Here is a 27,201-nt window from a genome sequence, read left to right as displayed (position 1 = left end):
TAGTACCGCAGCTCCTCGATGGCCCACTTTATCGCCAGGGCCTCTCGCTCGACGGCTGCGTATTTCTTCTCTGCAGGGGATAACTTCCGGCTGATGTAGAGGACCGGATGTTCTTCCCCGTCGAAGGTTTGCGAGAGGACGGTGCCAAGCCCGGTCTCGGACGCATCGGTGTGCACGGTGAATGGGAGGTCGAAGTCCGGATTACGCAGTACCGGCGCGCTGGTGAGGGCCCCTTTCAGGGCCTGGAAGGCCCTCTCTGTGTCGGCTGACCACCTGACCCGGTCTGGCTGGCCCTTCTTGGTGAGATCTGAGAGGGGGGAAGCTACAGCAGAGAAGTTAGGCACAAACCTCCAGTAGTACCCCGCCAACCCCAAGAAGGCCCATACCTGTTTCTTTGAAGTGGGACGAGGGTAGTCCTTTACGGCCTCGATTTTCTTCGCCTGTGGTTTCAGCATTCCCCGGCCGATGCGGTACCCCAGGTACTGGGCCTCAGTCAGCCCTAGGTGGCACTTCTTGGGGTTGGCCGTCAGGCCGGCCTCCCGGAGCGCCTTCAGGACCTCCCTAAGATGGAACAGGTGGTCGGCCCATGTTGAGGAGTGGATGACTACGTCGTCCAGGTAGGCAGCGGCAAACATGCGGTGGGGCCGCAGGAGGATGTCCATCAACCGCTGGAACATGGCGAGTGCCCCGTGTAGCCCAAAGGGGAGAACCCGGTACTGCCAGTGGCCGGTGGCCATGCTGAAGGCCGTCTTGGGTCTGGCCTCCGGCGCCAGCGCAACTTGCCAGTAGCCCTTGGTCAGGTCCAAGGTGGAAATGAACCGGGCCCTCCCCAGCCTTTCGACGAGGTCGTCCACTCTGGGGAGGGGGTAGCTGTCGAGCTCGGACACCTGGTTCAGTCTCCGGAAGTCGTTGCACAGCCGCATGCTCCCGTCCGGCTTTGGCACGACGACAATGGGGCTGGACCAGGGGCTGCTGGACTCCTCTATGACGTGGTCCCGTAGCATCCGACTGATTTCCTCCTCAATGGCTTTGCATCGGGCCTCTGGGACACGGTAGGGCCGTTGTCTCACCACTACGCCGGGGGGAGTTTTGATCTCGTGCTGGACCAGCTGGGTCATCCCCGGGGAGGCCGAGAACACATCCGAGAACTGGTCGATCAGCTCAGTGAGCTCCTGTCTCTGGGCGGGGGTGAGGTCCTCCCCTAACCCGACCAAGGTACGCTTGCCATGGTCCGAGTCCCTGGTTGCGTACGCCGACACTACTGGGGCCGGTTCTATCCACTTCTTTAGGAGGTTCACGTGGTAGAGCTTCTCCTCCGCATGCTTACCGGGCTGTTGCAGGCAGTAGTTGACCGGGCCCCGGCGCTCGAGGACTGTATATGGGCCTTGCCACCGGGCCAGAAACTTACAGGCGCTGCTATGCACTAACAGGAGGACCCGGTCCCCCGGCTGGAATTCTCGGGGCTGTGCTGGGCGGTTGTACACTTTTCTTTGCTCCTCCTGCGCAGCGTGCATGTGCTCCCGGACTATGGGAGCTACCCGGTCGATCCTCGCTTGCATCTCCTGCACGTATTCGACGATCGAGCGGAAGGGGGACGGTTGCTCCTCCCAAGCTTCGCGTGCCATGTCCAACAGTCCCCGCGGGCACCGGCCGAACAGGAGCTCAAGGGGGTGAAGCCAGTGGACGCCTGGGGGCACTCTCGGACGGCGAACAACACGTAGGGGAGGAGGAGGTCCCAGTTCCTCCCCTCCTCGTCCACCACCCGGCGCAGCATCCGTTTGAGAGTCTGGTTAAACCTCTCGACTAGCCCGTCGGTTTGGGGGTGGTAGACCGACGTCTTGAGGTGCTTCACCTGCAACAATCGACACAAGTCGGCCATTAATTTAGATACAAAAGGCGTACCTTGGTCGGTCAACACGTCCTTTGGAATCCCCACCCGACTGAACAGGAGTACCAGCTCCCTGGCGATGTTCTGGGAGGTGGCCCTGCGCAGGGGCACCGCCTCGGGGTACCGAGTGGCGTAGTCCACGATGACCAGGATATACTCGTGGCCCCGGGCAGACTTGGGTAGGGGGCCCACGAGGTCCATGCCCACTCGCTCGAAGGGGAAGCTGATGATGGGTAGAGGGATAAGGGGAGCCGGGGGGGGCGGCCGTGGGGCCGTGTGCTGGCACTGCGGGCATTGCTGGCAGAAGGCCCGGACATCCGCGTCCATCCCAGGCCACACAAAGCGATCCCTCAGCTTCTCCAGGGTGTTTCGTGGCCCCAGGTGGCCACCGAGTGGATGTGTATGGGCCAGATGCATGACGGTGGGTGTCCTGGGTTTGGGGACCACCAGTAGGTCCACCTGCTCCCCGCGGCGGCAGGCCCGTTGGTAGAGGAGCCCGTTCCGGACGAGGAAGTACGAAGCGGGGAGTCTCAGGTCAGGGCTCTGGTCGACCCCCTCTATCAGTCGCACCTGGGCCCAGCAGTACTTCAGACGGTCGTCCTCCTTCTGCTCCCGTCCGAACTTCCCCTCCCGGTTCACCTGGGAAAAGACAGACCACAGAGGGTTAGTGGGTTGGGGGGTCTTACCTTCCGTGGAGGTCTCTCCGCTGTCCTGGGCCAGGTAGGCCTGCCGGGCCCGGCTCCTCTTCGTGTGTCGCCGCGGTCTCGAGGGCTCGGCTGTCGGTCCCATCGGGAATCCGGCCAGTCCCTGCCAAGGAGCAGGGGCACCGGGAGCTCGGGGATCAGGCCCACCTGGAGGGGCCAGACCCCGGCTTCGCCCCGGATCTGGACCTCAGCTGCGGGAACTTCCCGGGTGTCCCCATGGACGCAGGTTACGGTGAGGACTCCCCCCGGGCGACGTCCCTTGGGTAGGATGGAGGGCCGGGCGAGGGTCACCGTGCTCCCGGTGTCCAACAGGGCGGTTACCGGGTTCCCCTCGACCCACACCGTCAGGGACGGGGCCTGCGGTGGCTGTTGTAGGTGGAGGGCACAGCCCGCCAGCCATGGCTTCGAGAGCGGCCAGGCGGGTTCCCTCTCCGGCTCCGTAGGCATGGGCTCGTCCGGGGGGGTTCCAGGAACGGGCGACCTCTGGCGAGCCCTCCAGGCGCGGGGACGGGACTGGCGGTCGGGCCGGGGGCCAGGGGCACCGCGGGGTCGGTCGAGGGGCGGCTGCTCACCTTGGCCGAGCTCCAGGGTGGCCATGGTTCGTTCGAGGGCTGTCAGGAGCTCCTGGGGCGTGGTCGGGGCTTGTGCCCCCACTGCCTGGTGCTCTGTCCAGGGTAGCGCCCTCAGAAAGCGGTCAACCACCACTTTTTCTGTCACCTCCGCGGCGGTATGCTGGTCCGGCCAGAGCCATCTCTTGGTGATCCGGAGGAGGGTGTTCAGCTGGCCGCGTGGTCGGGCCCCCGGTCGGTAAGTCCAGCGATGGAAGTCTGTCACCGCCTGGTAGGGCGGTCGATCAGCACCTGAGTGGCGAGCTGAAGGCTCTCGGCGAGCCGCTGGGTCACTGCTTGCTGTCTTCGCCTTGTTTTTCTCTCTTTTTTTTTTTTTTTCCTCTCTCAGGGTCCCCCCTTTTTTTTTTTTTTTTTTTGTTTTTTGTTTTTTTGTTTGTTTTTTTGTTTTGTTTTTTTTGTTCGTTCGTTGCAGGCGAGTCTGTGCTCCTATGCCTGCATCCTCCACCAGTGTAGGGAGTTAGCTCGGGGGAAGGGCAGAGCACAGACCCACAAGAGACAGGTTGCAGTTATCAAGGGTGTTTTATTTTAGCTTAGTGCGAGTGTGTGTGAGTGCGTGGGGGGTGTGGCTGTCGCGTGACCTTCTTGAGGGCGTGTCGGGGTTCCCGAGGCGAGGGCGTGGGTCTCCCGTGCCGTCATCCACCGGTGCGTGCGTTTTCACCGCCCGGTGGCCTCGTCCGCGCTCACACCTTCGGGGAGAAGAGGAGAGAGAGAGAGAGAGGGATTAGGGGTCGGCGTGGGTCAATATTACCGTTGTGCTCCGCGTTGGCGCGTCTGTAGGCTGCTGAAGAGCACGCACGGATTCTGTTCCTTCACCGTCGGTCTTCCTCTTCCCGTATGGCCGGAAGCGCGCCCTTTTATCCTCCTCCTCTGTCGCCTGATTGGTGGACTTTTCCCGCCTGACTCCCCAATCGCCGGCCGGCGTAGTGTCAGCGGTCCCGCCCCGCCGTGCCGGTCCTTCCGGCTGCTGGTGTGTTTGGCACGAGGCTGTCCGCTTCCTGCCGGTGCAGCAGTTGGGGAAGGAGCGCCTTTCTTCTCCTGCGCGCCGGCTGTCGGTCCGTCGCGACAATATATATATATATATATATATATATATATATATATATATATATATATATATATATAACTTCAATGCATGCACAGCAAGGGATACTATTAAGCAGTTCTTACTTACTCAAAGATGATTGGTTGTGGTGTCCATAAAGATTTATGTGGATTTCAATGGATGTTTTAAATATAGTAAAAGAAATAAAAATAAAAATGCACACAACAAGGATTAAACTGAGTGCTGGACAAAAGATGGTCTAAATTTACTTTGATGGTCTAAACGGACAAAGTTTGTGTTTTTCATGGAAATGAGTAAGATGACAAGTTTTCATTTACAGTTATACTCAGCTAAATACAAGTTCCTTAAATTGATACTTATGTATTCGAAATAAGTACATTCTAGCTCTACTCATGTTACTGATCCTATTGTGAGCTAATAGTATTATGTTCTACGTAAAACCAGCCTAAACACCCTAATCGAGGTATTCTCTCATTGTATAAATGGATTGTTACTGTATTATACTAAGGAATGCACAGTAAGCCAATAGCAACGTTCGTCTAAACCGTCCTACAAGGGCAAATTGTACAGCATATTTTCTCAAGGTTCTCAGACCTAGTCAAAATTCATAGGAGTTACAAATTGCTTCTTTTTTTTTCCAGAGAAACTGTCTACAAAGAATTACACTTGAATTTCCATTGAAACATTCTTCTCAACTTGTGTTTTGATTCAGATACAGAATGCTGATGACGTCTTGATCACACCGCTGGAGAAGTTTCGCAAGGAGCAGATTGGCGCTGCCAAAGTAAGTTCTCCAGATTCCCATTGTTAATTTATACTTCACGTTTCAGCAGTGAGTCATTTTTAGCCTTAATGCGACATGATCCTGTACATAATTTAATGTAGGTCCATGCTGAGACTCTGCAGGAAGGGGAGAAATTGCAAACACCTGTTAAGGAACAGCAAAATTATAACCAGATTCAGTAATGCCACATGCGCCAACATTAAACAAAGACCCGGCATTAAGTGAAGCCACTGCAGCCCTATGATGTATTTACTAGATTAACGGCTTCATAATCCTGGCCCTGAACTGGAGATTTTAGGCCGTCTGCCAAATGCTTGTGTTTCAGAGAAAGGTTTTTATTAAACTTGACATTGACAGTGTGAATAGATATTACTTCACAAAGACTTTCTAGGAAAAAGAACATTATAACTTCTGTACGTCAATGTCTGAAAACATTTCTGTATCTTGTTTAGTAACTCCCTGGTTAATTAATGGCTAAAGAGTTTCATTCATGGCACTAAGCTAAAGCTTAACAGACGGTAGAGATGAACAAGCTAATATGACGCTGAATGTTATTTTTGCAACAGCTCACGCCTTATAGCCATTTCTCAGAATTAAAACAAAGTCTGTCTAGTATAGTCTGTCCACTTAGCTGCCATCTTGGCTACACTCCCAAGCAGATATTTTCAGTTATACAAGACCAGGCTTCTATATATACCCATATACCAGAAACGGATCAACAAAACGATGGATGGATTTGAAGTGGCTGTTAATATCTGACAAAAATAGTATAAATAATGTTTAGCCTTTGACTCAGTAACACAAAAAAAAACATTTTTGAGGTTGCATATGCGTGCATCTCATTAACTAATGGCGCAAAGTGCCCTATATCTGCTATGGTTCAGTGTGCGAATCAGATAGGCCAGATGTTTTCGAGATGACTACCTCTTTTTTACTGAATGGTGAGACTACTTACATAATACAACCACCATGTTGACTTATACGCACTGCCCCATTCATATTTTAAGCAGTGGCCTGTTTCTACTCATATAGTCTCTCAATAGAAACTAATATATGCTCATAGTGCACTGTGGGAATTTCTAGTCAAAAATGTTGTTAGGATGGATTCCATGTGTTCTAGTGTTTGGGACATTTCCTAAAATAACTGTCATTCTAGAAAGATCACCAACTAGACATGAATTTTATTATTTGGGCTACAGCCACAGTGTTCTCCCACTCAGTGGTCTCAGTGGAGTGGTCAGACCGAACGCTAATAAAAAAAAATGCCGTGTGAAAGTTCGCTTCCGGTAGCAGTTAATTTTGCGTAGTTTCCAGTTCACTGAGGTGAACTTTGGGAAACACGAACCCAGAGAAACCAGTAGGGTTGGACTGTGGCCTTTTCTTTCTAAATAAATAGAATTTTTATGTAGCAGTTACACTGGACATTTGCCTCGTTGTTTTCTTAATGGCTTGTTTGGTTGTTTGCAGTTCAGGGCCTTTAAATTACATCAAGTCAAGTCTACTGTTGAGGTTAGGGTCAGGGTTTCTACAGGACCATAACAGTACAGCAATAGGGTTACAAAGCTATTTCAAAGGCTCTGGGACTGAAAAGAAACATAGTTAGAGCCATTATCTCCAAATGGGAAAACTCAGCACAGTAGTGAACCTTTCCAGAAGTGGCCGACCTTCCAAAATTCCTCCAAGAGCACAGCAACTGCTCATCCAGCAAGTCACAAAAGAACCAAGGACATCATCAAAGGACCTACAGGCCTCTCTTGCATCAATAAAGGTCACTGTTCATGACTCCACTATCAGAAAGTCACTGGGCAAAAATGGCATCCATGGAAGAGTGGCTAGGCGAAAACAACTGCTAACCCAGAAGAACATTAAGACTCATCTGAATTTTGGTAAAACATACCCTAATGATCCTCAAATCCTTTGGGAGAATGTTCTGTGGATTGATGAATTGAAAGTGGAACTGTTTGAAAGACAGGGGTCCCGTAACATCTGGCATAAACCAAATGCAGAATTTCACAAAAAGAACATCATACCTATGGTCAAGCATGGTGGTGGCAGTGTGATGGTGTGAGGATTCTTTGCTGCTTCAGGGTCTGGGCAACTTGCAATAATTGAGGGAAACATGAATTCTGCTCTTTACCAGAAAATAAAGATTCTAAAGTAGAATCTTGGTTTTCAGTCTGTAAGTTGAAACTCAAGCAGGAATGTTTTAGCCCTATCATTTCAAGTACCTTGAAAGTCACAGGATTGCACCAGTGTGACTGCTGCTTAACATACCCAGTTTAACCTCAGTTAAAGAGTGGGGTCAGGTGTGAATGTAGATAATGTAAAATGCTAATATGTGTAGCAAAGAGGGGATTTCAGTACCAGGATTGGGAAACTCATATGGTTAAGAGTTGAGAATTAAGATGCAGTCTGCTGAGTCCTGATGAGCTGGAAGTGTGACCTCCTTTCAGCCAAGCACTGCCTGATGAGCTCACTGCTGAAAGATCCAAAGCTGAAAACACGCTGCCTTATTTGGGTGTTTCAGTCCCAGATTCTTCAGGCAGAGCTGCGATGGAACTCGCTCAGCCTCGACATTCAGACCGCAGAGGCCAAAGGGTACGGCTGTCCGGCTGTTCAACCTCCTGCACAAGAGCAGACACACATACATGACAAACGAGTGCATAAACACCACATTACTGACATCTCAGTATCTCACCACAAACACAAAGGTCTACACCTTCATCAGACCACACACCAATACTAATACTAACAATGCAAACTCAGAATACTATATGTATATTCCTCTGAGAACTCCTAAATTAGTGCCCTAAAGGCTCAGGAAGGGTGATGTCATTGTTATGTCAGCAGATGGGCTTGGAGTAAGCATGTCAGAAATGCGATTCCTCTGCTTTGTCGCTTGGCAAGTTCGCAGTCTGCTGAGTGTCCATGATAGGGTCATGGGAAAGGTTTGGCTAGTGGCGTAGAGGAAAAACAAACAGCTTGGATCAGATTTCAGTTGCAGTCTCAAGAAAGGAATCCTTTTCCTGAAGGTCTTGAAAATAATTTGGTCAAATTTTAGAATTTCACAAACCAAAACCTCATTTTAATCAGGCCTGACGTAATGAATGAACTCTAAGGTTTTTTTTGTTTGTTTGTTTGTTTGTTTTTTTTACTACATCAGACTTTGTATGTCAGAAGCCTACCTAGAAGTCCATAGAGGATGTGCAAAAAAAAAAAAAATCTGTCTCATTATCTTGGGATTTATTTTTTTTTCTCATTATATCAAGATGAACAAGAGGTTCACATAGGCAGTCTGAACTCTGTTTGGTGCCACACATACATAGATGTGTAATGCTGCATTCGGTGTTACTCAGAAGTGGAATTTGGGTGCTCGGAATTACGTTATTTACAACTTCCTCACGTTCAAGCTACAAAGAAATATGGACATTCAAACAGCATGGACATCTTCATGAAAGCTTGTCATTTGTTTGCTATGCTCAAGCACCAAAAGCTCATGAACTAGCAACATGCTACCCAGATTTCAATAGTGACACAGTATTTATATTTAGTTTTTCAAAACAGCAAACTGTTTGGTCAGTGTTATAGATTTAACCAACTAATGTGTCTGTATGGTGACTGATCTAAAGCGAATACCACTACAAACTCATTTAATAATCACAGTGAGTACTTGGCTGTGATTGTGTGACTGTTGACGGCATGAACAGCCATGTTGATATGACATCATATGCTGAACTCAGGTCTAGCACAGCTTCTCGACTTTCCAAGTAGGAATTCCAAATTGAGGGGGGCGTTTCCTTCATTTTTTTTCCTAGACAGAAGTCTGAAATTCCGAGTATAAAGCCAAGCTAGCTAGCATAGTTTCTTCATAGTTTATATTTCCACTAGGTGATTAGTGGAACAAATACGTTTAATAGCTGTAATTTGTTAATGCCTGAAATGAATAATTAGTTGTATAACTGTGGACAGTTAGAAAATATGAAGATAATGAATATTTCTAATGTCCTAGACTATGACATTGTTATATACCATACTATTATTTCTTTTGGCATACCATTATCATAAGATTGTTGTGCCCACATGTGGAAGGCTAAAGGGGTACTTTGGTCAATGTATTGCTATAGACATGTTGTTAACTAGTATGCTAGCTAGAAAGGTTTCCGAGTTGTTTATCAGTGTCATGATTGTGGACAATTAAACAAAATAGGAAGATAAGGAATAATGTCTTGGCATGTGAACCTTAACCACATATTATTTTATTTATATTTATATTTATTTATCTTATTATTTTATTTTATTTTATTTTTATCCAGTTATCTTTTTTGGTGTACCATTATCATGTAATTATTTTTTTTTATTCAGGATCTGGAGGAAATATATATATATATATATATATATATTGTTAGATTTCCAAGTATCTCAGGAATATAATTATTTATGTCTTCAGATCTCCGTCAGGCCTTTCAGCCTGTTCTACCATTACTTCTATTAACTTTTAGTTCTGTGCTTAGAAAGTGTGGTTCTCCTCAGATCGTTTCAGATCGATCTGGGGAGCCTAAGTGAACACACACAGACACATGCACGCTCAAATAGACATCCGAGTTTATTCATGCAAACCAAGAGTATTTATACACATTGATAACAAGCAGTGCGTGGACGGTTTCTACTGGTCCAGGTGTCAGACAGATTTAAGCATAACACACAGCACATAGTCATAATACATAAATACACAAATAAGTCCTGTGTCATGTTGACATGGAAATACATAATAATATAATCAAGGATATCAGGTGATCAGCTTATTCAAAGAGGTAATTAAATGAATACAAGGTTATTAAATGATTACATTCATCATAGGTATTTGATAGCAGTTCATAATATAAGAGGGTACATGATATAAGAGAATTTCCTTTCATATATATATATATATATATATATATATATATATATATATATATATATATATATATATAATTATTATTATTAATATTATTATTATTATTGTTATTATTTTAATTGCAGACAGTTGGAGGTTTGTTATGTCCACATGTGGATAACTACAGGGGTAGCTTAGCTAAACGTATTGTAGACATATTGTTAGCTAGTGAGTTAGCTATCAAAGATTCTGGTTTGTTTAATCTACAAATAAGTGATTTACAGGTCCATGGTTTAAAAATTAGTGAAGCAAAGATTTCTTTACAGCTGTCGTCTCTTGTTCACAAGGTTCTCACTTCTCTGTGGTTTGTGCTTTACATACAGTACCTGCTATGAATCATCAGTTCCACTCCAATGCCTCAGTAACTCACTGATCTGTTTACTCTCCTGTTCTGGAGAAACACTTCACTGTCATAGACTTGAGATGTAAAAAAAATCAATGATTGATCAATTGCCCTCCTTATTTTAGAATGTGACCTTTTCTCCTACCTCAGCTGCCCTCAGGGTATATGTGGAAAGCTAAATTGGCAGCTATAGAGTCAATGTTAGCTTGCTAGCATAGCTTGGGGGTTGCTTATCTGAGAACTAGATTGTCTCCAGGGATAATGAGTGCAATAAAGAAAGCCGTTCTTAGTGAAAGTTCTTAGTGCTCTCAAGGTTCTTTGTGCTTTGCAAGCCTGCAACGAATCATCAGGTGTTTTTTTTCCACTGCTAATGCCTCAGAATGTCAGAAATCTGACATCACGACATGTCAAACTAATGATTAATCAAATATTCTTCATGATTTTCGAATGTGACCCTTTTTCTAATACTGCATGGATGTGCAAGGGTTAAAATGTACCTAGCATACTTTTTGTTAGTTCACTAGCTAGCATAGGTTCTGATTTGTTTATTTTACAACTAAGTGATTGCTGTATGAAATTAGTAAAACAAAGATTTTTTTTTAACGAATGTATTTTTAGTTTCCTGATATCGCACAGTTCTTCGTCTAACCTGTTATCTTCAAGCCTTGTCATTCAGTTTGTTATGTCAATAAAAAAAACCCACTTCTGCTATCTTGACAAAACAACCTTTTATCTTGAGATTACAAGAACAAGATAATGGGACTGAAAAATGCATGTACTCTGTGGATTTCTGTCAGATATAGCGAATAAGATTGCACAATGTTTTCAAGTTCAGTTAATTCCAGACTTTTCCATTTGCATATTAATAAATAATCAACCTTAATGGGTAGGAGTTAAAGCAGTGAGCGATGAAAAAATGCTCACAGGAATGGTTCTTTGTTTCTCTGCTTGCACTTTTAAAAAAAAAATGGTACTAAACTGTACCTTTCCTTATTACTGGAGTATTACCTTCAAGGGTACATCTTTTTTTACCTTTACTGTGTATCTTTTGTATGATAATGTGAATAGATTTGACCTTTGAATTGATTTAAGATACCTAATTGGATTTTAAGGACCGCTCTTATTTAAAGGCACAGTACAATACAAGCTCCTTTCAATGTAAAAGATACACACTAAAGGTATAGAAGATGTAATCTTGAGGGTACCGCTCCAGTGACAAAGAAAGGCACAATTTAGTACCCTTTTTTCTGAGAGTGTGCTATGAATCACTGGTTTTTTAGCTCTCTGATGTTCTGACACCTCAGTAACCCCTGTCCAGGACCTTCAAAATGACTGTCCCTCAGTGGTGGAATGAACTTCCAACCTCAGTCTGGACAGCAGAATCCGTCATTATCTTCAAAATACTGCTTAAGACACACCTCTTCTGTGAACACCTAACTAATCCCTAACTTGTCCCCGATCCAAACCCAGTGTAACCCATCAGTCTGTTTACTGCCTGAACATTACAATGTAATCACTTGAGATATGAAACTAATAATCCTTTACCTTATGAGTCTGTGTTGTGACCGTTTCAGCACGTCACATGACGTAAGTGTTTTTTTTTTGTTTGTTTGTTTGTTTTTTTGTATTAAAATATGATTAATATGAAAGTATTAATTCAATGCTGGTCCAGTGTACAGGAACAAGCACACCACCTGCTGGTTAGACAGCCAAGCAGAAAGCCTTCTGTCTATGTCTGTCCGAATCAAGTAAACAAACGGACATCTTCAAAACATTTTAATGAGGCTTTTGCACGAAGTTTGTTTGGCCTGTTATATAACAGGTTCTTTCTTTCCTTTTTTTTTTTTTTTTACAAGACATTTATCTTTGTAATTACAGCAAAGGAAATGCCAGTTTTGTTATCAACATTATCTTGTTTTTGTTTTTTTGAAGGAGGGAAAGAAGAAATTTGACAAGGAAACTGAGAAATACTATACATTTCTGGAAAAACATCTGAATTTGTCTTCAAAAAAGAAAGAGTCCTTTTTACAAGAGGTAACATTTCATAACATTCTAATGAAGTCTCATCATATACTCACCGTGTCTGATTTGTAATTCGATTTTTTTTTAATGCCGGCTCTTTGATATGCGAACTGATATGTGAATGTATGCGTGTCTCTTTTTTCAGGCAGATACCCAGATCAATAAGGAGCGACAGATGTTTTGTGATGCCTCCCTTGAATACGTCTTCAAGATCCAAGAAGTGCAAGAGAAAAAGAAATTTGAGTTTGTTGAGCCGGTGAGAATGGGAATTCAATCAATACTTTATTTTTTCATTTTGAAAGCTGGCTGAACAGCAAACAACAGCAAGTAAGCAGGGATAAACAATTTAATCAGATAGATGTGTAATTATGGTTTACTTCTTTAGTTGTACCCTGGGACTATGAGGTTAATGGAGTAACAAGTGAACATGTGCAAAGGACTGTTTTTTAACACTTGAGAAGAAATTATGACTAATAAGTAATTTAAACCACAGCAGCACTCATCAGGAAAAACATTTATTGATGATGAATAAATGTAGCTGTAATTTCCCACAGCTTAGTTCAACTCCTTACCATCTGAAGCAATCTGATAAATTGTTGGGAAATTCATTCATTCATCTTAGATCTAGAGCACTGAACATGAAATACACCCTGAATGGGACCCTAGTCCATCACAGCGTGCCATGCGCACATTCACACACATCTTAGGAATATTATTGTAGACAATCTAGCTGGCAGAATGTTTTGGGAGGTAGGAGGAAACCAGAGAACCTGGAGGAAATCCATGCAAATGTGTAGAGAACGAAATCGTTTTGTACAGTGATGTTTGTTGGTAAATGAGACATTTTAGCTGTACTTATGCTTGATGCATCTGAATCGAAGAGGACTTTGACTGAATTTGTGTTGTGATGACGTCACATGATGCATCTTGGCCCAAATCTGTGGTCATTTTGAAAAATTTCCTCTCTCTCGCTCTCTCTCTCTCTCTCTCCCCGCTCCCTCTCTCTCTCTCTCAGCTCTTGGCGTTTCTCCAAGGACTGTTCACATTTTACCATGAAGGTTATGAGCTGGCGCATGAATTTGAGCCATATAAGCAGCAGCTTCAGTTCAACCTGCAGAATGTAAGAGTCCATGATACACATCATGCAGTAAATTCAAAATGAAAGGCATACTGTATACTATGCTTGTACTATATTACTGTTATCCAGTGATGTTTACTACCAGACCTGCCAGTTTTTGCACTAATAAAATGGGAGATGAGCACACATGAATCAAGAATGATTTGCGCTGACATTACAAACTCTCCGATATGAATTGACAAAGCCTGGAAACCCCGCCCCCTTCTCCTGAGCTCTTTTGACAGAAAAACTGAGCTTCTAGTTTTGCACCAAAAGAGAAAAAAGGATGAAAATGTTGACCTAAAAAGATTATATAGGCCTACTGTTAATAATATTGATAATTAAAATATGATTAAATAGAGCTCTTTGGCGCTTTTTTGCATCAGTCACTACAGATTTAAGAGAAAAACCGTGGAGATTAGACAACTGATTTGTAAAAGGAATATATATAGAGAGAGAAAGCATATTGGGATTTTTTTTTACTGCACAGTCAGTTAAAATTCACCATCCAACCGAGTTTTTTGCTATGCAGTCTCCCACTGTATAGCTGATAATAATATTATCCTCTACTGTCCTAAAATGAAATGAAATGAAAACATGCTTGTTTTTCTGTCTTTTTTTGGACTATTGGTTCTGGACAATTAAATCATCTATCTGTTTAAAAAAAAAAAAAACATAAGAAGGGGAAAAAAGTAAATATTGAACAAGCCTACTGCACACTGTTATTTATTGAATAGAGTAGACATTAAGATGATGATGATCTGGTTGATCTGGTGATAGGCTTCATTGTTTAGTTCAAATGTAGCCAAGACCATTTTAGGGCTTCTTCTAATAATATCGAAAGTTTCAGTCAGTAATGTTTCTGTGCCCTTCCTGAACCAACAATTCACTGAGTTTTCTCTTTGAAGACAAGGAATAATTTTGAGAGCACCAGACAGGAAGTGGAGAATCTGATGCGAAGGATAAGGTCAGCAGAGCAGGACTTCAAAGCTCCTGGACAGTGGACTATGGAGGGCTTTCTTTATGTACAGGAGAAGCGTGAGTATTCTGTCATCATGTGATATTTTTGTCATATTGCCCATTCCACACACTACTTCCATAAATACCAACACAGCTAAACACTCCTATAGATAAATGCCATCCCCCCTAAATACCCCCTCCATTTTAATTTTAATGCCCCCACATCCACAAATGCCCCACTCACTGATAAATGCCCAGATATCCACAAAATTCCCCTGCACAGCTAAAAGCCCCCATACAAATTCCCCCACAGTAAATGCCCCCACACTCCCATCCTACACATATCCCTTTTAAGTGCTCCCACAACTTTTCCCCATGTATTTTTGTTCTTTCGTTTGTTCTCTCTCTCTCTTTCTCTCTCTTTCTCTCCGTTTTTTCTTTTTCTTTTGAACCGTATTTTCTTTCTTTCAATTCTTTACAAGCACTATATATATATTTTTATTATTTTTTTATTTTTTATTATTTATATATGTGTTTTGGTTTTTTTATCATGTAAGTGAATAATCCCACAAGCACATCATTTGTTGAATATATGTTGAATACCTTAACCTGTTTGTTAAAGGTCCTCTGGGATTCACGTGGAGCCGACACTACTGCACGTATGACAAAGAGACTAAGATGTTCACCATGAGCAGCTCTGAAATCAAATCTGGAAGCAAACAGGTAGAACATTTGATTTGTAAAATGTTGTCTTTTTTAATGTCTCGTACATATCCAAGTTCTAGATTTCCACAATGCTTTACTATGCTGAGTAAGTGACTCTTTGTGTTTTTGTGAAGAACGGACTGGTTCTGAGTCCACCTGAAATGTTCAAGCTCAAGTCGTGCATCAGGAGAAGGACAGACTCCATCGACAAGCGATTCTGCTTTGATATTGAAGTGGTGGAAAGGTTTGTTTTCAGTTTCTGCACTTCTGCATATGATAGCACATTTTTTTCTCCCTCAATTCCTTCCAGGCTTTTGCGAGGTCAGTGAGGACGCTGTGACGTTTGGCTTTAGAGGGTGTGGTACAGAATTCTTTTTTTTTTTTTTTTTTAATATTGCATTTTCCACTTTAATGTTTTCCTTGGCAACTTCAGAAGTCTCTCAAGGACTCCATTCAACATTCTTTTCTCTACTTCCTTTCTTCTTGCTCTTCATAACCGAAGAAATAACACTTGTCAAGGGATTCTGTTCAGTTCTCTTCAATGTTTCTATAAAGTCCACCGGTATGTCCGATTTTTCCTGCTTTGTTTTGTGACTGCACGTGTGCTACCACATGCTACCAGCTACCAACAGCTCCTTTCACATGCTGCACTTAGTCTTTACATCTTTCACCTTATCAAATGCTACTTTCTACTAATTATACTGTCAACTCCAGAATTATTGGCAACCTTCATGAAAATTTGCAAAATGGGTATATAAAAAAATAAAATGCAAAAAGTGGTCTTTTGTCCCTTTAATATATTCGGATACTGTGCGGTTTTATTTAACACGATTTTGTCAAATGAATAAAATGATTTCAGGTGGTGCAATTATTTTACACAGGACAATGATTTCAAAATTATTCGCACCCCCGCAAACAATATTAGTTGAAGTCTTGTCTAGAATAACAGCACTGAAACACTTCCTGTAATTTCTAACAAGGTTGGGGACACTTATAGACGATTGTATCGTACAGTTGTATTCTTAGGCTGCTTTCACACTTGGTGTTTTTTTTTCCCTCAACCACCTGCACACGTTTTGCTTGTACAAATTTGTTATCTGTATTCAAGGCTCTTTGAGTATCTAGAAAAGCTCTATATAAATGTAACTCTAACTAACTCCCTTTTTTATGTTTGTTTGTTTTTTTTGGGGGGGTAGGGGGGGGGGGGTGTTCATACCAGTAAAAAATGGCAAGTGTGAAAGCACCTTAGATTTGTTTCAGTTCAGAGTTTCGAGTTTCACTTCAGGATTTCGAAAAGGTTCAAAGAGTATAACCTGGTCATTGCAAACCACTGATATTGTGTCTCACGACCATTTCTGTGTTGAATTGGGTATACATTGGATTTCATTATTTTGTTGAAATATCAACCTCCTGGCAGAGACAACCAGGTTTTGGTCTAAAATACGTATGCTGTTACTTAGACAATTCCATGATGCCATTCATCTTCACAAGTTCCAAAGGTAGTTCCTGTGACACTTGGCTAAGTTCTGGCACTGCATTTTGTGAACTTCAAGTAAACTGTAACCTTAATTAGGGGTGTCAATAAATTTTTAAAAAAGTACTCAGAATTTTTCTCCAGCTGTTTGAGTAGAAGGTTTAAATTACTGTGTGTAATGTTTATGTAACATAATTGGTGCCAATAATCCTGAGTTGCCTGTGTTTTGGAATGGTGCGTAGAAAACATTATAGGTTTTTTGGGTTGTTGTTTTTTTTTTTTGCGCTTTTTCTTTTTTCTTTTTTTTGTTCTTTGTTTTGGGATTTTGTGCTGTTCACTACTTAAACCCGATCTAATTAGCAGTACATCCAAGTTTCCGTTGTGCACCAGCTGATGTTGCTGTGTACAGACAGTTGCCGTGCAGCAAACCTCTGAAATCTGATTATTCTGTTCCTCAGGCATGGCATCATCACCCTGCAGGCTCTGTCTGAATCCAACAGACGTCTGTGGATGGAGGCCATGGATGGAAAAGAGCCAGTAAGAACACACCCATTATACCAATCCCATGCTATACAGCAGAGCAGATGATGTTTTTTTTTTGTATGTAGCTCAAATCACAGCCAGTTTCTACAGACAATCAATAATATGATGAAGTTAACATTTTTGGAAGGAATCTCCAGTGTCAGCGCTTTGTACGAGTCAGACGTAGTAGCTATTCCTTAATGATTTCCGCCACACAAAAGTCTAAGGACAGAGGAATTTGCATTTTGTAGTTTCTCTGTAAAAAAGTTCATTTTTTTATATAAAATTCCTTAATAACGTCAACAGAAAGTGAAGGAACGACTGTTTATAGTTGCTTTAACGTAAGTGATAACAGCAGTATTCCACAATATTAACAGTAACTATAAACTGATTAAAAGTATGAAGCATTGACTTGTTAAATAAAATAATAGTAATAATAATAATAATAATAATAATAATAATAATAATGAAAGCAACAGTGAACTATCCCTTTCGTCATTTATTTCCTTGATTCAAACCATCAAATGTAAACATTTCACCTTCACATATTCAGAGAAAATCATCTAGTATACAAAAGAAATAGCACAATACTAATAAGTTTCACTTGAATTCTTCAGTCATTGAATAAGCTCCCTACAAAGCAAGTATAACTAGGAGTGTGAGGTCATCCTTTATTGTGTTGAGATTTGTTTTTATTGTAGAGTTTGTCTCCGTGGTTTCCGGTACTGTAGGGACAGACTCATAAAAAGCTTCAGCACAATTAACCAGAGTCCGCTTTGTCTGGAGTGATTGATTTCTGAGTTGTTGAGTAGTTCCTTCCTGTTTCTGTTGAAACTTAAATAGATGTATATCTCTCTGTTTTTTCACATGGACATCATGCTCTCTATGCATGAAAGGCATTTACAAGATGAAATACAAGCAGTATATATGAATTTCAGTAACTCAGTATAAAAATATACATATATTATCACTATAATTTCTAGTCATTATGTGTAATTATAAGTGTTACAAAACAAAAAGACACAGAATGTCAGTTCTGTACCAAGGTCCTTAATTGTTGTATTTAAGTTCTTAGTAATTTGCAGATCTCAGATCTTGAATCTTGAAATATATGTTGTGACTGATAAACATTTCAGGCAAAACTAATATTAGGAAAACTACTATTTTCAAGGCATAAATATTTGTTGGTTTGCTGTTGTTAAATCATGAAATATCATTGTACAGTATTTTTTCCCCAACAATGATTTATCTTTGTAACCAGCAACTGGTAAACTATTCCTAGTGTAAACATTATAAAAAGAATGGGGGGGGCAGTTTTACCAAGGAAGGTATGAACCTTGCACTGTATCTTCTTTTTATTTCTTTTTTTTAAGACTGTCACCATAATTAGCTCATTAACAACAGACCCAAAAACTTTTTCCCCTTTAATTCATGTTGGAGTAAACTGCCAAATTCAAACTATATATTATACAGTTCTGACTAATACTCAGAAATGCCTAATTAACTGTTCTATTTTTTTTTTTTTTAAGATGTTCTCAAAGGTTTCGAAATTCAAAAATTTTGGCTCATTCTTAATAGTTACTGTCTAATTAGAGTGAGTAAGCTATAGGTCTTCAATCAATTAGATCTAGATTTTTTTCTCTCTAAATAATATAAAATGAACAAAAAGTACAAAAACGTTTTTTCAATTCAAATAATATATTCCTTTTTCTTTTTTTTTGGAGGGGGGCAGTATTTTAGAATTTTGAAAATCAAAAAATTTGAATGTACTGACAATGTATTCCAGTATAGAAATAAATGAGAAATTAAAGAGTGCACAAATTTTCACTGGCACTGTGTGTATATACAGACAGGTGACAAATTAAAGGAAAAACAACATAAAGTGGCTTAGTAAGATGCTGGTTCACAAGGAGCTGTTAGAATAGCTTCAGTACAACTTGGAAAAGATTCTACAAGTTTCTGGAACTGTACTGGAGTGATGAATATCGTTCTTCAAAAAGATTTTCCCTCACTAACATGTCACTCCAAAATCACAATGTTCGATTGGATTGAGATCTGGTGAGTGTGAAGGCCATAGCATATGATTGACATCATATGACATTGACATTCATCCTCATCAAGTCATTCAGTCAGGTGCCCTGCCCTGTGGATGTGGGCGGGGTCATTCTGGAAGAGACCTTTTTTGCATGTTTTAGTGCATTATTTGCAGTTATGCTTCATGCTAAGGGGACAAGTGGAGCTAAATATGCCAGCAAAATAAATTACAGTATATACGGCACAACAGGGCCACCAATTGTCCTTTAATTTCTCACCCATCTGTATATCCTAAATGTGTCTAGACAAAACAAATCTGTAGTTTACTATTCACTTAGATCATTATCATTCTTAACATAATACTCTGCTATTTTTAGCAATGCAGGAAGTCAGATTGACCGTGGTGTAAAAATAAATGTTGATGTGAGAAGAGTCAGCCATTTTTTCCTGTATTAGGTGCTTTAATAAGTTTTGTTTTCCTTGTAATCTTTATCAGTAGACAGATCAGACGTGCTGTCTGGAAACTTTAAGGCCCAGGAAGAGAAGATGAGAGACCTGTGTGTTTATATTTCATTCATGGCTCTTTATGGTCTGAACCTTTCATCAGTCAGTGAAGGCGATGGTTAAGCATGATCTCTTGCTGGATTTACCCATAATAGTTCCACTCTGAAACAAAAACACAAAAGAAAAAGAGATGACAACACAGCAAGCACTGTGGGATTGATTTACCCCAAACAATGTAAACTGAATGTGTATCAATGAACTTTAGATTTGTCTTATAATATATATAATGTGGTTTAGATATATGTTTAATAGTGGTATGTCTTGTTATCTATAGATTTACACACTTCCAGCACTTCTGAACAAGAAAGAAGAAAGTAAGTACACTCCTCATACATAATCAGATGTCACAAATTTGAGAAATGTTCTGATAAAGGAAGGTAATGCAAGGCATCTTTTGTGTGTGCAGCATTCCTAAATGAGGCGGGGTTTAACTTCGTAAAGAAGTGCATTCACCTTGTGGAGACAAGAGGTGAGACTGATAATTACATTCCCGGATGAATGGCTCTTCTCTTCCAGTGGAAACACGCATGCTTATACTTGTGTTGTGATTCTGATTTAAAGGTTCAGTGAAAATTCAATTTTTTACCCCAAATGTAGTCGATAAAACAAGACATTTTTGGTGTTTGAACTTGTAATGGAAGTCTATCTTACCCAAAATCTTTTCTGTAAATTTCTGCCTCAAACCACATTTTAAGTTATCAAGTTATATCACGCAGATGATTGAGCAACAGCAAATCGTCTGTCATAATTTGGCATCATACTGCCTCTGTTCCAAGGCTCCCAAATTTTAAAGCTGATTATGTAGCTTCAGGATGTCATTTTAAGAAAGTTCATGAAGATTTGGATAGGTGTTATGGGGAGAGATAGACTCATGTTACAAGTCCAAACACTAAAAATTTGTTCTGGCCCTAGTAGCTTCGAAAATTGCCTTTGCTCATTGACGGCAATGGCTTAGCAGTTAGCACGTTTGCCTCACACCTCCTGTTTGAATCCTGCCTCCGCGCTGTGTGCTTGGGGTTTGCATGTTTTCCTCTTGCTTGGAGGGTTTCCTCTGGGTACTCTGGATTCCAAAGTTATATGTTATGAGCTGGCAAGTAGATTGGCATTTCCAAATTGTCTGTAGTGAGTGAACTGTGCGAGTATGTGCGAATGTGCCCTGCAACGGGTTGGCACCCCTGTCCAGGTTGTCCCCTGCCTTGCCCCTGAGGGTTCCATGCTCCCCAACGACCCTATACACAATAAGTGGATGGAAAATGGATGGATTGATGATTGAGTCTTCATCAAACGGTTATTTTTTTTTTTTTTTATAGTTACTTACAGTACAGGGGTGGACAAACCAAAGATAAACTAGCTAGCCCACTGGATCATTGAAAGCTCAGTTGTATTTGCACAGCAAATACACTATTATGTTATAATGTTATAATTGTACAGAATCTGCAAAAAGTGTATTGAAAATGAATAAATAAATTGCTAGCTAATGTAATGTAATAACACTTAATGACCTAGTGACCTAGAATGATTATTGTTTATGTTTTAGATAGAGATTACAAAGCACTGCTGTAAATGTCTTTGGATAAGGGCACCTGCTAAATGCTGTAAATGTAGTAACATAGTATTAACTAGATAAGTATATTAATAAAGACCAAGGAAAAACAAGGAGTATATAGTTAATATCCTCTTCTGACAAAGTTCTTGGCCAAGATCTAATTTATGAGATGTGTGTCATCACACGTAAAAGATATTAACTGAGTCTGGCTAGCGTCTTTATTTTCTCGAGGTGGTGAATTATGCATGTTGTGCTAGCAGGAGACAGTTTCATGTTGCACTTTATTTAGCTCAGTTTTGTTTTCACATTGCTGCATTTCCTGATTCTGAAAAGATCACCTGTCATCTGTGCATACTAGTTCAGAAAGAGTAGCGTGCATTATCACAGGACAAGTACAGTGAGGCACATAAACACATACCAAATGAAACCTTTTGTTTTGTGAAAGTTTTTTGGGGTCGACCGCACATGAAAACCACTTGTCCCAGGCCCCCGGTTTCCTGATTTATCCTGATTTCTTCTGTTTTTGTGTATATCTCATACTAAATAGTTTTAGATCTTCAAACAAAATACAACATAAAACAATGGCAACCTGAGTAAAGACACAATACAGTTTTTATTATAAAAACATTTTATTGAGGCAAAAAAAATTATCCAAAATCTAGCACCAATGTGAAAAACTAATTGCCCCCTTAAACTTAAAATCTGGTTGTGCCACCTTTAGCAGCAATAACTGCAAACAAACACTTCTGATAACTGGAGATCAGTCTCTCACTTACTTCTAGGACTAGGACTTACTCCTATGCTTTGGATCATTGCCTTGCTGCATAATCCAGTTGCGCTTGAGTTTCAACTTACAGACTGAAGACTGGATATTCTCCTTTAGGATTTTCTGGTAGAGAGCAGAATTCATGTTTCCCTCAATTACTGCAAGTTGCCCAGGCCGTGAAGCAGCGAAGCATCCCCACACCATCACACTGCCACCACCATGCTTGACCGTAGGCATGATGTTCTTTTTGTGAACAGATGTAACAGGAACCCTGCCTTCCAAACAGTTCCACTTTCGACTCAGCAGTCCACAGAACATTCTCCCAAAAGGTTTGAGGATCATCAAGGTGTGTTTTGGCAAAATTCAGACGAGCCTTACTGTTCTTCTTGGTTAGCAGTGGTTTTCTCTTCACCACTCTTCCATGGATGCCATTTTTTCAGTGTCTTTCTGATAATGGAGCCATGAACAGTGACCTTTATGTACTTCCTGGATGAGTCGTTGCTGTGCTCTTGGAGGAATTTTGGAAGGTCGGCCACTTCTGGGAAGGTTCACTACTGTGCAGAGTTTTTCCATTTGGAAATAACGGCTCTCACTATGGTTCTTTTGAGTCCCAGATCCTTTGAAATAGTTTTGTAATCCTTCCCAGACTGATGTATTTCAATCACCTTCTTCCTCATAATTTCTGGAATTTCTTTCAACTTTAGCATAGTGTATTACTCGGTACGACCTTTTAACCAACTTCATTCTTTTGGAAAAAGTTATATTTAAGTGTTGATTTGATTTAACAGGGTTTGCAGTAATCAGGTTTGGTTGTGTCTAGTCCAGCTGAACCCCATTATGAATGCAGTTCCATAGATTTGGGGAATTAGAAACAACAGCCGCAAATATATTTTCACACAGGCCAATTTTTTAAATTCATTTAAAAACTGTATTTTGTGTTTACTCAAGTTGCCTTTCTTTTATCTTAGATTTTGTTTTAATTTCTGACACAATTTAGTATGAGATATACACAAAAACAGAAGAAATCAAAATACTTTTTCACAGCATTGTAGATAGCATAACAGAAGCATATTGTTCTCTCATCCCTGTAAAAAAAAAAAAAAAATATATATATATATATATATATATATATATATATATATATATATATATATATATATATATATATATATATATATAATTTTTTTTTTTTTTGTAAATATGTATTTTCCCAGGTATCCAAACGATGGGTCTGTACAGAATTGGAGGAGTCAACTCTAAAGTGCAGAGACTTATGACCTCTGTGTTCGGTAAAACTCTCTAAGCTTTTAAACTTTTATATAAGTTCTTTATTATTTATTACTGTCATATCTTAAGTAAGGAATAAAACAAGTCAGAGCATGCTTATAGGGAAATAATTAATGACAGGGTGATATGTTACTTTCTGGAATGAAGAGGATTTACTGATATCACCACCTTCCTTAAATAACAGCATGTTTTTTAATCCATTTATTATTAGTCATAGATCATGTGGAGTGTCCACTATACAAGTCACGGTGAATGAGCTGTTACTATAGGGAAATAATTAATGACAGGGTGATCTGTTGCTTTCTGGAATGAAGAGGATTTACTGATATCACCACCTTCCTTAAATAACAGCATGTTTTTTAATCCATTTATTATTAGTCATAGATCATGTGGAGTGTCCACTATACGTCACAGTGAATGAGTTGTTACTATAGGGAAATAATTAATGACAGGGTGATCTGTTGCTTTCTGGAATGAAGAGGATTTACTGATATCACCACCTTCCTTAAATAACAGTATGTTTTTTAATCCATTTATTATTAGTCATAGATCATGTGGAGTGTCCACTATACAAGTCACGGTGAATGAGCTGTTACTATAGATATGATTCGATCGAGCACGTTAACATAGACTTGTGATCATTTTGCAGCTATAACTGTTGGCAGAACTGCTGTTATAGAAAATGAATCCACACCTTCTGACCAATCAGAGTCGAGAATTCAACAGTGCTATGATATGTTTTATTGTTGTCGTTTATTTCTTTTTGAACCTGACTTAAATTCGCTATCTACTGACATTTGTTCTTGCAGCCGCCAAAGCTCCTGCAGACATGGACCTTGACCCGGACACTTGGGATAATAAGACCATTACCAGTGGACTCAAAAATTACCTCAGGTTAGAAAATAATCGCTTAAACCCGAATTCATTAGTTAATATCAAAAGCATGTGCGCTAATTGAGCTGCTCTCTGCCTGCAGGTGTCTGGCTGAACCCCTGTTAACCTACAGACTTCACAAGGACTTCATCCTGGCAGTCAGTGAGTTCTAGCTGCCCCAACTTGTTCCTCAGAGCGTTCCAAATGGGGAGAAAATGGAAAATGAATGTTTAAAGCATTGCAGATGACTTTAACGAACTAAATCCTCACAAAAATGTGTGTCGCATTTTTAGAGTCAGACGATCAGAACTACAGGGTCTGTGCGGTTCACTCTCTCGTGCACAAGCTGCCGGAGAAGAACAGAGAGATGCTGGACATCCTGATCAAACATCTGCTTGTGTAGGTTACTCTGAGAGAATATAGCGTTAAGATTTCATGTGGTAACTGTTGCAGCAATGTAGATCATTTCCTGGCTTGATATAGCAGAAGCCAGCATTATGAGCATAGGAGAGGGCATTTTCTGTGAGTGTTTGGATAAACAGTGGAGTTCATATGATAAAATCTGGCCCTGCTGGAAAAAAAACAGCTTTCAATAAAATATCGTTCTAATGGTTTCCATTAACAGGCTGACGGAAAATGGGAATCAGTAGGTGAATTTCCATTAGCAAGTGTGGTTTCTTTCTTTTTTTCAAGCTGGTCACATTACATTCTTAAGGTTTAAGGTTAATTATAGCACCATACAGGGTTCTTGGCTTTGGCTCTCTGGGGGGAACCATTGAAATTTTTTGTGTAAAACCCTACAAGAAAGTTTCCTTTTCTAGGATGTTTAAAAGGAGCTGTTGTTAAAACTAGAGCCCTCACCAATTCAAAGAACCCTTGAGAGACCTTTTTTAACACATACCACAATCACAATTTATAGATCAGCAGTAGTGAAAGGATCTGAATCTGTGTTCGTTTGAAACTCTTTCTGTATTGCCCACAGGGTTTCCACTCACAGCCAGAAGAATTTGATGACGGTATCTAATCTCGGTGTGATCTTCGGCCCTACACTGATGCGCTCCCAAGAGGAGACCGTGGCTGCCATGATGAACATCAAATTTCAAAACATTGTGGTGGAGATTCTCATAGAGAACTATGAGAAGGTAAGGTTGACTCATTTTGTCTGTTTTATTGAATTAAGTTTAACAGCAGGTGTCACTGTTTAGCAAACACACTGAGGAGAATTCATTAGTCCTGCAGCGGAGGCTGACAATCAAGTCTTTGTTCTCAGGTTCAGTGTCTTATGAAGTTGTGATGGGATTTATGGCAGCAAGCATACTGAATATTATTTCATTGACGTTCCTCAGATCTTTCATCAGTCTCCGGATCCCAATGTACCTCTACCTCAGCCTCAGGCTCAGTCTCGCGCCAGCTCACGCCGCAGCAAAGCCATCTGCCTATCCTCAGGCCCGCGCAAGTCCAGAGGCCTGTACTCGCCTGCTCTCTGCTTGGCTGATGCTGACAGTGTGTATCCATTTCAGTCTGACATTCATTATGTGAGGCTCTGTAGGCCCTCAGTAGCTGTATTTTTATGCCTTTCAGGTTGTCCATCTGTCTCTCCGTCCATCTAGTGTTAATTTTGTCAGTTGTTTTTTCTAATTAGTCTAAGTTTTAGTCCTGTGTCAAATGTCCTTGATAGTTTTTATTATATTTAGTAAACTTTATCCGAGGTTGTTTTTTTTTTTCAAGATTTAGTTGACTAAAAGTCTGGGCATTTTAGTCTTATCTTAGTCAAAGAACTGTAGACATTTTTAGTCATAAGATTATTATTATTATTATTATTATTGTCACCGCCTAGAGGGCTCGAGTCTGTTGTATGTGAAAAATCCCAAGTGATCAGAATTTTCCGAAATACTCAAATCATCCCACCTACAACCATGCGACGAACAAAGTGTCAGAGATCACACTTTTCGCTAACTTGATTTACTTGACTTCCTTTCCAGGATGAAGCATTCTGCTCTTTTTAACTTTGTGAGTCTTTTTTAATTCAGCCGTTTGTAAATTTAGGCCCACCTTGTCCGCTTTCTTCTGTCGCAGGTGACACATTCAGCAGCAGTCCCAGCAGCACGCCCATGGGCAGCCTGGAGTCTCTGTCCTCTCACTCGTCAGAGCAGAACGGCTGCTCCAAGGCAGCCTCTCCCTTACGGTCCAAACACAAGATCTCAGGCAGCCTGTGCTGGACCACTCCGTCCCCGTCCTCTGATGGCCCTAAGAGCCCAGGTGGCACCACCAGTCCTGACTCCAGCTCCAAAGAGGACGCAGCTAAGACGGATGGAGAGTGGGAGGAGGCTCTTAGTGTTCTCCCACCAGAGCGAGCTTCTCCAGCTCCGGAGCTACCTACCAGAGCTGAGGAGGAGAATGCAGAGGTGCAGAGATCAGGGCACATATCCAGCATGTCCTCCTGCTCCTCCCTCACCTCCCTTCACATCTCTGAAGGTGAGCACACTGAAAATCCAAGCACAGTATCAGTACTAGTTATATATACTAGAAAATTATAATGTACAAGCATTCTGATATTAGAAAATGACACATGAGGTAAAGTAAAATAACTCTCTATTCATGTTTTCCTTCTGAATAGCTAAATGATATATTAAATGATATTCATAACACAGCACTGTTGATTTCTGGAATCTCATTGGTCAGAAGGTGTTGATTATTTTTTATAAAAGCAGCTCTGATGATAGTTTCAGCTCAAAGGTAAACCACTGGTTTACATGAACGTACTGATTCTAATATGTTATTGTTTCTAAGAGGAGATTTGCAGAAGGAGTCTCCAGTGTCAGTGCTGTGCTACAGTCAGAGATAAAGCTGTTACTTTACATTTTCCACCATGGGAAAGTCTAAGGAAAGAGATATTGCGTTTAGCTGCGATAACAAGTAATATATTTTTTGTCTTATTAACTTCAATTAAAATTGAGGAAAAAGCTTTTTATAACGGTTATAAC

At 41.1% G+C, this 27,201-nt stretch overlaps 1 protein-coding gene across 1 annotated transcript in view; it reads left to right on the top strand.

Moving 5' to 3' along the window:
• arhgap42a (Rho GTPase activating protein 42a) overlaps positions 1 to 27,201 on the top strand; it is a 51,274-nt gene that overhangs the window by 18,474 nt on the left and 5,599 nt on the right. Inside the window, exons 4-20 of the mRNA XM_053648264.1 lie at positions 4,997 to 5,068; positions 12,280 to 12,381; positions 12,515 to 12,625; positions 13,385 to 13,489; positions 14,395 to 14,524; positions 15,069 to 15,169; positions 15,286 to 15,395; positions 17,084 to 17,162; positions 20,020 to 20,059; positions 20,152 to 20,214; positions 23,272 to 23,346; positions 24,154 to 24,238; positions 24,321 to 24,379; positions 24,511 to 24,616; positions 25,200 to 25,359; positions 25,564 to 25,720; positions 26,294 to 26,692. Coding sequence (XP_053504239.1) covers positions 4,997 to 5,068; positions 12,280 to 12,381; positions 12,515 to 12,625; positions 13,385 to 13,489; positions 14,395 to 14,524; positions 15,069 to 15,169; positions 15,286 to 15,395; positions 17,084 to 17,162; positions 20,020 to 20,059; positions 20,152 to 20,214; positions 23,272 to 23,346; positions 24,154 to 24,238; positions 24,321 to 24,379; positions 24,511 to 24,616; positions 25,200 to 25,359; positions 25,564 to 25,720; positions 26,294 to 26,692 — 1,954 coding nt within the window. The remainder of the gene's footprint in view (positions 1 to 4,996; positions 5,069 to 12,279; positions 12,382 to 12,514; positions 12,626 to 13,384; positions 13,490 to 14,394; positions 14,525 to 15,068; positions 15,170 to 15,285; positions 15,396 to 17,083; positions 17,163 to 20,019; positions 20,060 to 20,151; positions 20,215 to 23,271; positions 23,347 to 24,153; positions 24,239 to 24,320; positions 24,380 to 24,510; positions 24,617 to 25,199; positions 25,360 to 25,563; positions 25,721 to 26,293; positions 26,693 to 27,201) is intronic.

This window comes from Ictalurus furcatus, chromosome 18 (genome assembly GCF_023375685.1).
Source record: "Ictalurus furcatus strain D&B chromosome 18, Billie_1.0, whole genome shotgun sequence".
Classification (NCBI taxonomy): Eukaryota; Metazoa; Chordata; class Actinopteri; order Siluriformes; family Ictaluridae; genus Ictalurus; species Ictalurus furcatus.
This window is presented reverse-complemented; position numbering and strand designations above follow the sequence as displayed.